This window comes from Thermobia domestica, chromosome 4 (genome assembly GCF_964235325.1).
Source record: "Thermobia domestica chromosome 4, izTheDome1.hap1.1, whole genome shotgun sequence".
NCBI classification, from domain to species: domain Eukaryota; kingdom Metazoa; phylum Arthropoda; class Insecta; order Zygentoma; family Lepismatidae; genus Thermobia; species Thermobia domestica.
In genome coordinates, this window is record NC_137457.1 from 243,471,280 (window position 1) to 243,488,679 (window position 17,400).

General features: G+C 32.1%; 1 protein-coding gene across 6 annotated transcripts in view; it reads right to left on the reverse strand.

Annotated features, from left to right (window-relative positions):
- Positions 1-17,400, reverse strand: part of LOC145683952 (uncharacterized) — a 304,183-nt gene that overhangs the window by 7,241 nt on the left and 279,542 nt on the right. For all 6 annotated transcript variants that reach the window (XM_081755666.1, XM_081755665.1, XM_081755663.1 and 3 more), the window contains 4 exons: positions 17,242-17,363; positions 12,466-12,610; positions 10,972-11,078; positions 983-1,091 (listed from right to left, as the gene is read on the reverse strand). In XM_081755666.1, coding sequence (XP_081611792.1) covers positions 983-1,091; positions 10,972-11,078; positions 12,466-12,610; positions 17,242-17,363 — 483 coding nt within the window. The remainder of the gene's footprint in view (positions 1-982; positions 1,092-10,971; positions 11,079-12,465; positions 12,611-17,241; positions 17,364-17,400) is intronic.

A 17,400-nucleotide genomic window follows, 5' to 3' on the forward strand; every position in this document is an offset into this window, starting at 1 on the left:
CATGTAGGCGCTTTTGATAAATAATTACCTTTATTCGTACGGGCAGGAGGAATTAAGTAAATTGATTTCACTCTATACTCGTTATAGTGTTTCTAATAAGACCGAGTAAAACACATATTAAATAAATTGTACATGTAATTAACAGTTTAGTAACATTTTTAGGCATTTATTCCGAAATTGGTCATCCGCCTAGTTTTTGGCTAAAAGCGTAATAATTGGTTGCTTTCTGTACCAAAGTTTAATATTTAATCACATAGTATTGCCGAGCGAGCGTTAGTGAGTGAAGGCGGGTTAGAGTCCCGCAGCGCATTTTGTTTTCTGTCTTTATTACAGCTAAATGAGAAGGGACACCTGTTCTAGAACCTTGCCGGCATATTGGTTACGATATGTTACATACCATTACTTTGAAAAGTATAACATTCTCCACACTTCTTTACAGTTATTTACTTACCGCATTTTCTACAATTTATTTTTAGATTTATTAAGCCATGACTTTTATTTACTTTTAATGATTTTCCTGATTATCACCAGTCATGTTTACAAAACAAATGCTCATTACACTCCCACAATCCTACCATGAAGTTACCTTCCGCCAACTAGTTTCCTCCGCTTGCCAAATAGCTCCATGCTCAGAACCGTTTATATAAGAAATAAACACAAATTTCTCTCTCCTTATACATTATCAAGCACACAAACAAGCAAATTATTCATTTCTTCCCGGTAAATTATCAAAATTTTGTTTCAAACGGACAACCAACTTTGGAACTTAACCCCATTTTTATGATACAGTAGCCGTATTTAATTTAACACTTATCCATCTAACATAAGTGACTATTTTATCTCCTGAAGTATTTATGAACTGTAAATTTCGAAGACTGAAAACATTTCTATTTCACTAACAGTGTTAATTTTCATAATTTAAAAGAATTCTGGTCTACAAATTATACATAGACATATTGCTTAATCCTATCTGTATACTTACCCCAGGTGAGGCTCTAGGTAGCGTCCCACTTCCAGTCTTTTGAGTCAGAGGTCTTTGCATAGAATCCGATATCACAGGTGCTTCTCTTTCAGCGGATGCTCTTTCAACACTAGCAATGCATAAACAGAATAATTAAAAAATAATAATTTGGATACAAAAACTTATTCATTTCCAGAGTTGAACTACTAACACAGTATTTTCTGAATTACTATATAAAATGACAACCTTGTTCAGCGTTCAATTGGATACATAATAAATATTTTCTGAATTATATAAAATGATAACGTTATTCAATCACTAACAAAATCTTACTACCAATTACATTTTCTCGCTTTGTTTCTCTGAAACTCTTCAGTAGATATGCTGAATCAGTTTTTGTAGGCCCACGTATTTCACCTGAATTCAACAAGCTTGAATGTAGATTTTAGTAGGAATAGTGTCACAATGAAACATTTATACACAGCTCACGGGTCTTGCAAAGAAATACGAATGTTGTTACGGTGAAAATGAACTCGAAAATGTCTTGATTACAGAAAATTTTAAAATGCCCTGGCCCTAACGATGATGTTCATTATGAGTTTGCTTGACAGCGAATGTTAAAATAGTTTAGGTCTATAATATAATTTACAATAAAATTTCTTCTTCTTCCTTGTTAATACTTAGGTAATAACGACACAACTTACATTTCTTGGTTTTATCTAGTACTTTATTTTCTAATTCGATACTTTGATCAGCGTTTCTTCTCAATTTTAGTTATCAAGTATCTTGTGATATCTTAAAAGTCTTCACTAAAATTCATATGGATGTATGTGTTCTGAATTACATTGTTACTTATCTTTATAGGTATACACTTAAACTTGATTAAGTTGTAACTATGTACCTTTCAAATTACGACACGCACTCATTATGAGTTCTTTTATAGACTCATTGATCACTTCACACCGGAAATTAGTTGATCATGCAGCATGTATATATGTAATGAAGTTCCTAGTAATTCTCAACTTCGAAGGATTTATTTTTTATTACAAAAGTTTCGCTGCCAATTTGAGTATGTCTTCGATAGTAAGATGTTTCAATGTGTTATCATAAAGAACTTCAATAACTTTGTAAAACAGAAAACAGAAGACTCAAGTAAAACATCATGATATGTAGCAGGCGTTTACTATATCACCTGCGGCTGTTGTTACACCTACACTTGTATGACCGAAATATACATAACTAACAGAATTAAAGAATAGTAAACATTTTGGGCAAAATACGAATCACACACACACACATTCTAGTAAGGTAATGAAAGAAAGTGTTCCTTTATGTAAAACAAAGAGAAGTATTTGAAACTTTGATAATCAAAACTATCAATCTGGCATCTTGACTGATTTTGATAATTTGGATTAAAAATGGATTCAAGTCATCGAAAATTTATACTTTTAAGAAATTTAAGGAACAAATCATTTCCTTTGAAAAGCAAGAGGAAAAGGATTTTAAATCAAAGGAATGTTACAGCACGATTTTATAGAAAATGGTATTGAATTTTTTTCATAAATAGTGCCCTTATTCCATCATATTTTATTTGAGTTTTCTATTTTCATCTTCATTTCTTTATGTTATTTAAATCCTTTACGGTTTCATCTGAAGACGTCTACTACATCCAAAATTAATATAGTAAATTTAGAAGCTTACAAATATCAAGATTATCATGGTACCAAACCCTTCGATTATTATCTCACAAGATTAAATCAAGATTATTATCCTCTTCGTATCTCACTTGTCAGTTTAATATGCACATAGAAATTATTACAGATTACTTTTCCACTTATGTATTGTTTCTTGCATGGTAATTTTAACTATACACATTGTGTACATATGTAATACATATCAATAGGTACAATACTGGAATTTGCATTTTGGAATCGAATAAGATCAATTTCGAAACTATGCAGCTTACGTACAAAGTACCTCTGACAAATTTTATTATTATTATTATTATTATTATTATTATTATTATTATTATTATTATTATTATTATTATTATTATTATTATTATTATTATTATTATTATTGTTCATGTAACTTCCAGTATTGGCTGTATAAAGAATGGTATACCTCAGGGATCTCCTTTAGGACCACTTCTTTTTTCATTATTTATTAATGACCTGACGGAAAAGGTTAAATTCTCAAATATATTATTATATGCTGATGATTTGAAGTTATTTAGAATAGTGAATAGCGAATACGATAACTACTTACTCCGAAAAGACTTGGATAGTATTAGTATATGATGTAAAAATAATCTACTGAAAATAAACTGTAATAAAACTAAGTTTATTTCATATACCAATAAGACGCAATACTATGTTAGCAAATATGTCATAGATGGAATATCCCTGCAGAAAGTTGTTAAGATTAAAGATTTAGGCATAACATTTGACATGAATATGAAATTCAATTATCATATTAATGACATAGTACATAGAACACGAAAGACTATAGGGTTTGTATTTAGACAGTGGCCTGAGTTTAAAAATGCAAACACATATGTCTATCTATTTAAGGTACTTGTAAGACCCAGATTAGAATTTGGTGCAATTATATAGAATAATATATCCACAACATTATGTAGCAAAATTGAATCGGTTCAAAAATTTTTCATTAGGCTATTGTGTAGAAATAAGAAAAAAGATTACTACTCTCATAGTTATGATTACTGGAACGAATACTGGGGGTTGCAAGAATTACATATAAGAAGAAAAATGATAGAGAAAAACTTTACTCAGGAAATTTTAGATAATAGATATAGTAGTGAATACTGCCTACATTATATAGGTATAAGGGTACCAACATATAATCTTAGAAAAGCATCGGAAGTGGTTCCCATGAATAAAAATTCTATAATCTTAAGAAAACTGACAAGTTCTTTTAATATATTATCGGGATAATTGTATTTATTGAACAGACGTATAGATTTTAATAGGTATGTATATTTTTATAGTATATTTGTATGTTTGACGGTATCCTTGTTTTAAGGACAATTTTAAGAAAATTGACTAACTATTTTAATGAATTATGAAGTAATTATGGTTGTCCAGACAAAATACAAGTCATAAAATTATGTATATATTATAAGATAGACAATGACCTCCTATCGTCGAAACAAATGTATTGTTAATATTAAAAGGAATATAAGATGTATGTTATAACCCTTAGTTCTATGACTAAGTGCTGTATTTTTGCTATCTGGCTGTTCATGGCACTAAAAATAAATATATTATTATTACTATTATTATTATTATTATTATTATTATTATTATTATTAAGTAGGACTTTCTGTAAATTCTTTCCTCAATTTTATACATCATTAGATATCTGTTCAGATAACTCTAAGAAAAGGAAGGGGCCACGGTGGCTCAGTGTTAGAGCGTTCACTTCTGGTGAATGGGGTTCCTGGTTTGATCCCAGCTCGCGCTAAGTGAACTTTGTGGTGGACAAACACCGTATGCGTGGGTTTCCTTGGGGTTCTCCTGTTTCCTCCCACTTCCTTCATTTCACCATTTCTTTCATTTCTCATCATCACCATCTCTTTTAGCCTAGCATAAGCGTGGGATGTAAAACTTCAAGATATCATTTCAATTCATTTCTAAAATAAGAAACGGTTGAAAATGAATGTTTTTAGCCTTCATTTAAGCACTAAAATCTAGAAAATTATTTACAATTTCCGTCACGTGAAAATTTCTTACGGAAGTTTCGTCAGCACAATTGTATTATGTAGACGCACTTGATATTCAAAACACATGTATTGTTCTCAATTTCTCCTTTTTAATTGAGATTCACTTAAAATCAGAAGAAACAACTGTTCGAAATGTCTCTCTAATAAAATGAGACCGTGAACTCCAAGATATGAAGCTACGTAAGTAATATTTGATTTCTTATAATCACTGTTTTTATATTTTTGAAACACTTTTCACGTACCTGAAGGTGTATAATAATAAATGTAATAACGGAAAAGTGAAATTTATTTTGCTCTATACATTTGTGTTTTATTGTATTCATATATACAAACATGCTCATCTATATTTAAATTCATCTATACAATCAGATTTTTCTGTTGTTACTATACATTTCTGTTTCTAATTTGATTTTTTCGTGTGATTCGCTGGAATATCCTTTAAATTTTAACTCCAGGGAGTTTAGCCTCTTTTCTAAGGTTATCCTCACTTTATTGAATATCAATAAGTAACTTACAGTCTACAATGAACAAAAAACATTTAGAAAGTAAGCAAGCCAGATTGTATCAGCAAATTGCTATTACATGAAGTAGTATTTCATATACTGTATACATTTCGGTATCCAACAATTATTGACGTGATAAACAACGCTCCCGAATTTCTGATCTACGAGAAAAGGTTTGAAAACAGCCACTAATTAATTTAATAGCATTTTGTAAATACTACTTGGTTCAACGATTATTAGTTTATTTAATAACATTTTGAAGATACTACTTGGTTCAATGATTATTAGTTTATTTAATAGCATTTTGTAGGTACTACCTGGTTCAACAATTATATAGTTTATTTGATAGCATTTTGCAGATAATACCGATTTAATAATTATTATTTTATTTAATAGCATTTTGTAGAGACTACCTGGTTCAACAATTATTATTTTATTTAATTGCATTTTATAGATACTACCTGGTTCAACGATTATTTGTTTGATTGCATTTTGTAGATTATACCTGGTTCAACAATTATTAGTTTATTTAATAGCATTTTGTAGATACTGCCAGGTTCAACGATTATTAGTTTATTTAATTGCATTTTGTAGATACTAACTGGTTCAACGAATATTAGTTTATTTAATAGAATTTTGTACAGACTTCCTGGTTTAACAATTACTAGTTTACTTAATTGCATTTTGTACAGACTACCTGGTTCAATGATTACTATTTTATTTAATTGAATTTTGTACAGACTACCTGGTTCAACAATTATTACTTTATTTAATAGCATTTTGTACACACTACCTAGTTCAACAATTATTAGTTTATTTAATAGCATTTTGTTCAGACCCCCTGGTTCACCAATTATTAGTTTATTTAATAACATTTTGTACAGATTATCTAATAACATTATTATTTTATATAATAACATTTTGTAGATAATACCGGTTCAATAAATAAAATAATAATAGCAGTTTGTAGAGACTACCTGGTTCAACAATTATTATTTTATTTAATAACATTTCGTAGATACTACCTGGTTCAACGATTATTAGTTTAATTGCATTTTGTAGATACTACCTAGTTCAACAGTTATTAGTTTAGGTTATAGCATTTTGTACAGACTACCTGGTTCAATGATTTATTAGTGTATTTAATTGCATTTTGTAGATACTATCTGGTTCAGCAATTATTAGTTTATTTACTAGCATTTTGTACAAACTACCTGCTTCAACAATTATTAGTTTAAATAATTGCATTTTGTACAGACTACCTGGTTCAACGATTATTAGTTTATTTAATTTCATTTCGTACAGACTACCTAGTTCAATGATTATTAGTTTGTTTAGTTGCATTTTGTACAAATGATTATTATTTTATTTAATTGCATATTTACAGACTACCTGGTTCAATGATTATTTTATTTAATTGCATTTTGTAAATACTACCTGGTTCAATGATTATTAGTTTATTTAATAGCATTTTGTACACACTACCTGGTTCAACAATTATTATTTTTATTTAGTAGCATTTTGTAGATATTAGCCGGTTCAACCATTGTTATTTTTATTTTATTGCATTTTGTAGATACTACCTGGTTCAGCAATTATTATTTTTATTTAATAGCATTTTGTACATACTATCTGGTTCAATAATTATTATTTTTATTTAGTAGCATTTTGTACAAACTACCTGGTTCAACAATTATTATTATTATCTAATAGCATTTTGTACAGACTGTCTGGTTCAACAATTATTATTATTATCTAATAGCATTTTGTACAGACTACCTAATTCTACAATTATTATTATTATTATTATGATTTAATAGCATTTTGTAGATACTACCTGGTTCAACAATTATTATTATTATGATTTAATATCATTTTGTACAGACTACCTGGTTCAACAATTGTTATTATTATTATTTAATAGCATTTTGTAAATACTATGTGGTTCAACAATTATTAATATTACTATTTAATAGTATTTCGTAGATACTACCTGGTTCAAAACAATTATTATTTATTTATTTATTTATTGAACAAATTCCCAGATACAGCATAACTTTGCCATTTTACACAGGGACATGCTAACAAAAGAAAGAAAAAAAAAAACAATAACAACAACATAGAAAAAAAGAGTGTAAGAGTAAAACTATTCCGTCAAAGCTCGTTTAATTGCTCTTTCAAACACTGGGTAGCTCGAAAAAATGTCTACATCAGTTGTTACTTGATTATAACAGTTTGGTATTCTATAAAAAAGAGACCTCTGTATAACAGCCAACCTAGGACGGGCAAGATGGAATAGGTGGGTATTCCGGGTGATGCGGGAAGGGACACGTAAGGATAGTTCCTGAAGTAATATTTCCGATCTTAAGCTTCCATTAACTATTTTATGTAGATATTTCAGGTCAGAGATAATTCTGCGTATTTCACGAGTCTGAATATTAAGATGTCGCAAGAGCTCCTTCTTAGATAATATTCGAAGTGCAGGAACACGAAAACGGACTATAGCGATGAAGAAATTGAGAACAGAATCAAGTCTGGAGAGATGTGTAGGTGCTGCCATGGCCCATATAGGAGAGCAGTATTCGATCTTGGGCGCTATTAAAGTCTTATAAAAAGTTGCTAATGAAGAAACAGTGCGTAGTTCGGTGAATCGATAAAGAAGTCCCAACATGCGCATTGAATTCTTTAGTATTGAGGAGATGTGGTCAGAGAAGGTGAGTTTTGAATCAAAGATGACACCAAGATCGTTATGACTAGCAGAATGTGTGATAGGGGAATCGTTGATATGGTATGTGGAGGGAACAGGAGACTTTTTCAAAGTAATAGTAATACTGTCACATTTCTTACTGTTGAGTTTCAAGTGCCACATTTCACACCAACCTGTAAGGTAATTTATGTCTTCCTGTAGAGCAATTGTGTCATGGAGACACGATATTTCTCTGTATAACTTACAATCGTCAGCAAAAAGCAGAAGGCCACTAGGTTGAGCAGATAAGTGCGTGTAGAGATCATCCATATACAGGACAAACAGCAGAGGCCCAAGCACACTCCCCTGAGGCACCCCTGAGATCACGGGTTGGGGGTTAGAAGTCGCCCCTGAAAAAACAACTCTCTGTTTACGATCCTTCAAGTAGCTTGTGATTAGAGAGAGAAATTTGCCATGTACATTAAATCTACTGGAGAGTTTATGAAGAAGATGAATGTGACTGACAGAATCAAAGGCCTTCGAGAGATCAAAGTAGATAACATCTAATTGAGTATTGTTATTCATACATTTGATTGCACAGGAAAGAAGAGTACTTAAGTTTGAGAGACTTGAGCTTTTCGGTAGAAAGCCGTGCTGAGAACTATGGATGTAAGGTGAGGTGAATTTAAGTAGCCTGTCTTTGATTATTTTTTCGCAGATAATTGATATTACAGAAAGAAGAGATATTGGCCTATAGGAGGATACATGATCTTTAAGTCCTGATTTATATATTGGGGTCACGTGAGCTAGTTTCCAACTGGTGGGATAATACCCTTCCTTGAAGCATCTATTGAATAAGATAGATAAAGGAACCGCAATAACTGAAGCAGTTTTGTTGAGAAAGAGAGGACTAATTTTATCAGGTCCAAGTGATCTATGTGGAGATAACGATAACAAGAGAGCCAGAACTTCGCCCGGGGTGGTAGAGAGAATGGATAAGGTGTCCGAATAGATGGGGTGGAGAGGAGGGAGATGGGTTGTAGAGGGAAGGGAAGTAAATGTTTTGCAGAAGTAGTTATTGAAGAGGTCGGGTCTTTGATCATCACTCGCTTCAGTGTTTTCATCTTGAACTGTTGCCGGTATGCCCGAAGATTTTGTTCTAGATTTAATTACAGACCAAAAGACTTTAGGGTTACTAACAGTAAAATCACCAATTGAGTCCATGTATTCAAAATATTTACGCCGCTGTACCTTCTGGCAAGACTTCTAATTCTAGCAAAGTTTTTGTATGTGTAGTCACTCGGATGTGATTTCCATAGAGTCCAGGCAAGCTTTTTGTTTTTAAGAAGTTTACGAAGTTCATTGTCGTACCAGACCGGAAACCTGTTCGATTTTGATGCTTTCACCGGCACAAAGTCCTTTATGGCTGAGTGGACAACAGATGTAAATAAGTCCACAGCGTCGTCAACAGTTCCTACCTCTAGCAAACACCAAGGAAACAGTTCAATAGCCCGGCAGATGTCGCCCCAGGGGGCTTTCTTCCAAAGAAGTTGTGACCTACTTTTGAGGGGCTGGTTTGTAGTAGTGGAGGGGAGGAAATCGAAAGAAACATCCAAGGAATCGTGATCCGAGGGAAAAAGATTTCTGCACGGGACAACACAACAAGGTTCTAAATTAGAGAGAATATAGTCAAGATTGCTATTATTGCGGGTATTATGCATATTATGTTGACCTAGACCAAGTCCATGAATAAAACTGTCCATGAAATAACTGTCGTTTCCATCTTTAGCGACGCCATGCTTGCTGTCCTGCCACGTGATGGAAAGGTTGAAATCACCCAATAGGATGACGTCACCGTGTGACAACGCATGTAACAGTGAGTCATGGCAAGCTTCTAAAATGTGCTGGGGGGTATTCTTGTGCGGCCTATAGAAGCACCCAATAAACACAGAACGACGCTTTGGAGTATATACTTCCACCCATTATTTTTATTTTAATTATTTTTATTTAATAGCGTTTTGTGAATACTACCTGGTTCAACAATTATTATTTTTATTTAATAGCGTTTTGTAGACACTATGTGATTCAATTATTATTATTATTATTATTATTATTAAATAGCATTTTGTAGATACTACCAGGTTCAACAATTATTATTATTTTTATTTAATAGCATTTTGTAGATACTACCTGGTTCAGCAATTATTATTTTTATTTAATAGCATTTTGTACATACTATCTGGTTCAATAATTATTATTTTTATTTAGTAGCAATTTGTACAGACTACCTGGTTCAACAATTATTATTATTATCTAATAGCATTTTGTACAGACTACCTGGTTCTACAATTATTATTATTATTATTATGATTTAATAGCATTTTGTAGATACTACCTGGTTCAACAATTATTATTATTATGATTTAATATCATTTTGTACAGACTACCTGGTTCAAAAATTGTTATTATTATTATTTAATAGCATTTTGTAAATACTATGTGGTTCAACAATTATTAATATTACTATTTAATAGCATTTCGTAGATACTACCTGGTTCAAAACAATTATTATTATTTTTATTTAATAGCGTTTTGTGAATACTACCTGATTCAACAATTATTATTTTTATTTAATAGCGTTTTGTAGATACTATGTGATTCAATTATTATTATTATTATTATTATTATTATTATTAAACAGCATTTTGTAGATACTACCAGGTTCAACAATTATTATTATTTTTTTTAATAGCATTTTGTAGATACTACCTGGTTCAACATTTATTATTTTTAATTAATAGCATTTTGTAGATACTACCAGGTTCAACAATTATTAATATTACTATTTAATAGCATTTTGTAGATACTATCTGGTTCAATAATTATTTTTATTTAATAGCATTTTGTAGATACTACCTGGTTCAACGATTATTAGTTTATTTAATAGCATTTTTAGATACTACCTGGTTTAACGGTTATTAGTTTATCAGTTATCCGTTGTGTGTTCTTATTTGCAACCTTAGAATATATTAACTCTGACTGATTATACCTACTAGTAAATGAGAATAGATCTTACCTGGATCCTTTTTTGAACATCCCGGAAAATTTGTCCTTTTTCTCTTTTTTACTCTTTTCTTCCCCTATCTCACTGATATCAGAACCAGATCCACCTACCGATCCAGCCTGTAAGAAAAGGAGATATACGTGAAAAGCACAGGACTAATTTATTTTTGAGTCTACAGGTTTCTATGTTTAAAAATATTTAAATTGCTATTATTATTATTATTATTATTATTATTATTATTATTATTATTATTATTATTATTATTATTATTATTATTATTATTATTATGTAAAATTTGAGAAAACCTGTAATTATGTTCATATATGAAAAATTCTCTACTTTAAGAAAAATATGAAAATAGTGTACAATGAACCAATATGGTATACTGTGTTCGTTTTAATGTTTAAATAAACCTGAAAATGAAGAATCATTATATTTTCCATCTGTTATTGTTTTCTGAATTCCAATCTGATGTTTCTTTTTGTCATTCCTATGTAGTTCGATGTAAAACTGCATGCGGCTTGGTCACTTAGACTATTGGATTTCTTGTAGAAAAGCTTTCGTAATCCATATAATGCGTTTTCACGTGTACTAATACTGTTGCTTAAGAAGGAAACAAAAAATTTCCATGTGTTTTAATACCAGGCGTTTCCTTCTATTATGAAATGAAAAAAATCATTTCATTAAATACTTTGCAATACTTGGTTATAGGTCTGCTGAACAAATGACAATATTACCAATATTCTGCAATATTACAAGTATGTAAGTAATGTTTATTGCTCTATCTTTTATTTATTTATTTATTTATTTATCTATTAGCAAAATGCAGAAAGAATATATTTTGATACAATCTTTTACTTGAATTTATGTAAGAAAGAAAGTTATCTTCTTCATTTTCCATAATAATAATAATAATATAAAGAAGAAGGAGACAAATTTGCTGGCGATTTTCTTACCTTTGCCTTTGCAAAACTTAAAAGAGTTCGATGTTTCAATGTTATTCCTTGTATAAATACTTTGAAAATAACAAAAGCGTTCTTTAGTCAATTTTTCAGTAATATTAAGAAGTTACGCATTTTCGTTATTCTCCCTATTATTTTTGTCACACTTTTGGAAACCTTAACACAATTTAACATTTCGAGACTATTGTAATACTACTTATGTGATAAATTCCAAACTTCGCGAGAGAAAATGCTTGCTATTCAATGCATAAAATCACGAAATCTGGATTATATGAAGGTGTCAATATGTTATCGAACATATTTTATGAATATAATTTCCTGGATAAGTAATAGGTGTTGTTTTTCTCCTTTGAAGGAAGATGCATTTGATTCCATGGGAGTATGTGGTGCATGAAAAAGAGAGATCAAACTCCGAAAGACTTATAATTGAAATAACATTGACATTGTTGGACAAGTAGGAATATTAATATACCTTTGCTTACTAAACAGGTCTTTTGGCGCCAGCTATTTCTATTTTGACGAGTTAACATTAAATTATTGTTACCTGCATTCCTGCATTTAAGATGTATTCTCCAGTATTGGTTTCCTCAATACTACGAGACTTGGTCAATTGTTTCAACTTTCCAAAGAGTCCTTTCTTCTTTTTCTTTTCACCAATCATCTCACTCTGAGTTGAGTCTGTGGATAATCTAAAATGAAAATTGAATATGTGAATCACAAATACTTATAGATTAAGAGTATTAAATCTAATTTATAAGTCATAACTTAAGGATCCTTGCTGGAGGCCTGTTAACTTTTATTGTATGTTGAGGTACACTATGAAATAATACGAAGGTGATTCAGAAAGTAATGCCTCCAAGCCCACTACTTTGTCAATTGTACTGCAAACATTCTGAACTGTTTATCATTTAATACATTGATGTTTGAGCTGTAGAATGTCACTTGTTTCACTTTCCTATCTCTTCTCGTTCCAGAGTAATTGAGCAATCCATTTCATCCAGTGGTGACGTCCGGTTGAAACAGCTGGATGTCATTGAATTTCTGACTGCGGAAGGTTGTGCACCCAGGAACATTCATTGCCGGCAACGAGTCGTGGACACACCATTACGACCCAGAGACGGAGCATTAGTTGATGGAGTACCGCCACACGTCCTCTCCTCCGCCAAAAATTCAAAGTTATCCCATCTGCTTGCAAAGTACTGTTAACATTCTGTCTCATCCTGCCTATAGTCCGGATCTTGCGCCCTGCGACTTTTGGTTCTTCCCCAAACTTACCTTAAGGGACAACGCTACAGTTCTGACGCGGAGGTGGAAGCAGCAGTTTGGCATTGGTGTCGCCAGCATCCACCACAATTCTTCACCGACGGTATAAAAAACCTTCCGCGCTGGCGTACGTGTGTTGTCCGTGATGGGGACTATGTTGAAAAATGATGCCACAATTTGTAGCTGTATCAGTGCTGATACCTGTGTCGGTGTTATCTCAAACACAAATAAAGGTACCATCTGGGAGGCATTCCTTTCTGAATCACCCGCATATATTTAAATATTTAGAATGAATATTTAATGATGATTGTAAATGATTGTATAATAATATATGGTTTAGATTAGATTAGATTAGAAGTGTATTCATCTTTCAGTTTAATCTTATACAAGTACATAGTAATTTTATCAAGTATATTGAATTGAATGGCGAGGTTCAGCCGTAGGCTGCTCTACCACCTAACCTAACAAAAGTACAATTAGGAATGTTACATGGAATATATATGAAGATATTTTACACGTACATATATAACGACAATAAACATATAGCGTTTAGTTAACTACAAACTAATATTATATACAGAAAACCAATATGAAGTAAGAATATAATAGTTAGTTATTCAGATACAGTAGGCCTAGTACTTGTTCTCTATACTACAATATGCATACAAAATTGGTTTATTTGCTGCAGTCTAAAGAGTAGGTACTTAAGCTAAGTTTCTGTTGATGTAAAAGATGATCCTTTACCCTACGTTTGAAGGTCAAGAATCCTTTGCACTCGATTATATCGGAAGGTAATGAATTCCAGGCTCTCACAGCTGAAATAGAGAATGATTTCGCTGCTTTTGTTAATGTATGCCGCGGGATGTCAAGTGCACGGGAACGTTTTGTTTCGTATGGATGGCTTTCATTTCGGAACGTCAGCTTACTTTTAAGATAAAGGGGGGCCATTATTGTGTATGACCTTATGTATCTGGCAGTACAGATGCAACAAATGCCTCCTTGACATTGTTAGACATACACATAGACATAGACATATTATTGTGAATATATTGAGATTCAGATTTTGTTATTCAGTTTTTTAAAATCACTAAGTACTAGGGGCAAGTTCTTGGCTCCCAACCTCCAAATTATCGCTCCCTTTCAGTAACTATGTATAGAAAAGGAACGTCTGATGCCCTATCACTGCCATCAGCTGCTCGCCTTCGTAACTACCGAGTCTCTAAATAATTCATCATTTCAACAAACGTAAAGTTATAAATCCCACAGTTCACATATGTACTGAATCCTAATGTAATTATAATGGGAATCTTCTGAATAAAAGTGTTTAGAATTCATATGATGTTCATATTTTTTTCCCAATTCATTCAGTTATTTAAATACAAATACTAAATTTTAACAATGGTAATAATTACAAAATCTGACAATCTTTGGCTGGCTATCAGTCGATAACAGCAACACGTTGCGGCAAAATACTTAGTGGATGGTCACATGGGGAGTGCTTGTTGAATTGCATAATAGATACTTTTTAATTCATTTTAAAGATAGTGAAATTGAAGTATTTGTAAATATTAATATGATTTGAAATTCATACCTACAAAACTTTCAATGCTTCAAAATGCTTACTAAAGTACACGAAGCTTTCATATCTTAAAGTTTATAACCTGAGAGTATTGCATAATCTAAGAAAAATTGTGACTCAAATTCTATATGAGAAATAATGACGAAGTGTCAGAATATTGTTGTTTCTAAGAGAAAGCAGATAAGAAATCTAGGTTGAAATTACCTCACAACTTATACTTCCTTAAGGATTCATACAAGATCCCAACACTCATTCAGCAATATCTAAAGCTATATCTTTAACTTAACTTTATAAGCAATAGTGTATGCGATCTATTCAAAAAGTATCCAAGCTTATTTATTTTTCCTGGAGAAAATAAATGAAGCAAAGAAAATATTTTCTTGTCAAGATGTGTCGTGTCTGGAATTTTATCAATTCGGAAAGGCTGTCAATAATTGTTAACCAGCATGTGAGTGAATGAAAGTTGTGAACGTTGCTGCGAAATGAAATAAATACTTCTGCGTTACTGTATCAAGTTTGACTTTACTCAAGGTTAGTCCATTCAGAACGTTCAGTAGGTTTCAAGCATTAATACCACCGTTACTGAAGGGAAAAAAATTGCACGTCAACAAGATAATCGAAAATCATCTTGACTTTTTTTTTTAATTCGCGGAAGGTTGTGTGTCACGACCACTCCTTAAGAGACCAAACACCTGGTGGTTCATAGTCACTTTACTAATGATATACAGAATAAATCATTGAACTTATAGGCAACGATTTATGGGATCCCGACTACTGTCTCAGGTTTTTAATAATCCTCCTCATCATCATAAGTATTCTGCCATTATTGTCAGGTCACTTGCCTTAACTGAGAAGCTTCCATGCTCCACGATCTTCCGCTAACCTCTTCGTCTTTAAGTAAGATTTTTCTGGTTTGATATCGTCCATTGATTTTAATCTTCTTCGCCCCTCCCTCTCTTTTCTGCTAACATATCCTCTAGTTTGTCCTTCATGATAAGTTCCTTCTTAGCCAATGTCCCAACCAGTTTCTCTTCTTTTTCTTCTTCTTCTTCTTAATAATACCTAAAATTGTTTTCCCTACCATTTCTAACATCCTCTCATTGATTTTCCACTCGACCCAGCAAATTCTCTCCATTCACTTCACACTCACATTTCAAAAGCTTCAAGTTTTTTTCATAATTTTTCCCCAATGTCCATGTTTCTGCCACATACAGTACAATACTACACACGAAGTATTTTATCAGTCTTTTTCTTAACTCTTTATTCAAGGTCCCACAAAATAGTATTTTCTTCCCTCTAAAGGTTTCTTTCGCCATTCCCATCTTTGCTTTTATTTTTACTGCATGAGATATGAGACCAATAGTTCTATAATCTTCACATATCTTTGGGTTCGATTTCTTAGCCATTGGTATCACGATCGTCCTCAGGAAGTCTTTTGACCACTCTCCCATTTCATATATCTGATTACAGAGTCGAAACAATCCTTTCTTGCCCTTGTCTCCCATATTCTTAATGAATTCGATTGGTATATTATCTATCCCCGTTGCCTTTCAATTCCTAATCTCGAATATAGCTTTTTCAAACTCATCCCGAAAACATATGTTTTCAGTTTTTAAGCCAAACACAATATTCATCTGGTATGCTTCTTCACGCTTCTTATTTCCCGTCACGGATTCCTCTAATATTTACTGTTGTCCAAGCTGAAGATGTCTAGGGCTGGACCTAATTTGAATTACGAGATCTTATGTGGAACGCCTTAAAAAAATTTAAAAAAAAAAACACTAAATTCCCAAAAATCCTTTGCGAAAATGCTTGTGACAGTGGCATGATTGCTGTGACAAATGCTTGTAAGGGAATAAAGATTTCAAACTTTCGAACAAAAAATTCAAATTTTCTGAACCAACAGTCGGATACTTTCTGATTATACTACGTATGATATAATTTATGCACAAAGCCAAAATTTGAAAAGGACTGTTATTCTATATATATATATATAGATTGTGTTCATTTTAGGGTTTAAGGATTGCTGAAGATAACTATTAGTATTTCTTTAACTTTTATGCTAATACCAGAGTTTTCAAACGATAACATATCCTTACTAATATTTGAAAGTAAATTAGTGGTGAGCGTTCACCTCTGGTGTTTGGGGTCTCGGGTTCAAACCCTGCTCCCGCCGAGTGAACTTTGTGGTGGACAAACACCGTGTGCGTGGGTTTTTCGGGGTTCTCCCGTTTCCTCCCACTTTCTTCATTCCACCATTTCATTCATCTCTCATCATCACCGTCTCCTTTAGCCTAACCGGCATAACCGTGGGACGTAAAACTCAAAAATTTCATTTCATTCATTTTTAAATTAGTGGTATGTTTCGTCCAACCTCGTGTAAATGTCCATACTGTATTATTAAGTATACTATACGTTTAACATTAAAGAGGTGTTGCATACTTGAGTATTCTGTTACAATCCGACAACTGTCCTTACCTGTCTAGACTAGGATCTCTATGCGGAAGAGTTAGAAATCTGGTGTCGAAAGAAGCTTCTGATCCCATTTCTAACGATTGCAAACTGGTGTTACTTCCTCCATCTTCAGCCTTCCATATGTTCTACAGAGAAATAAAATTAAAACGGTTGTAATTTTCG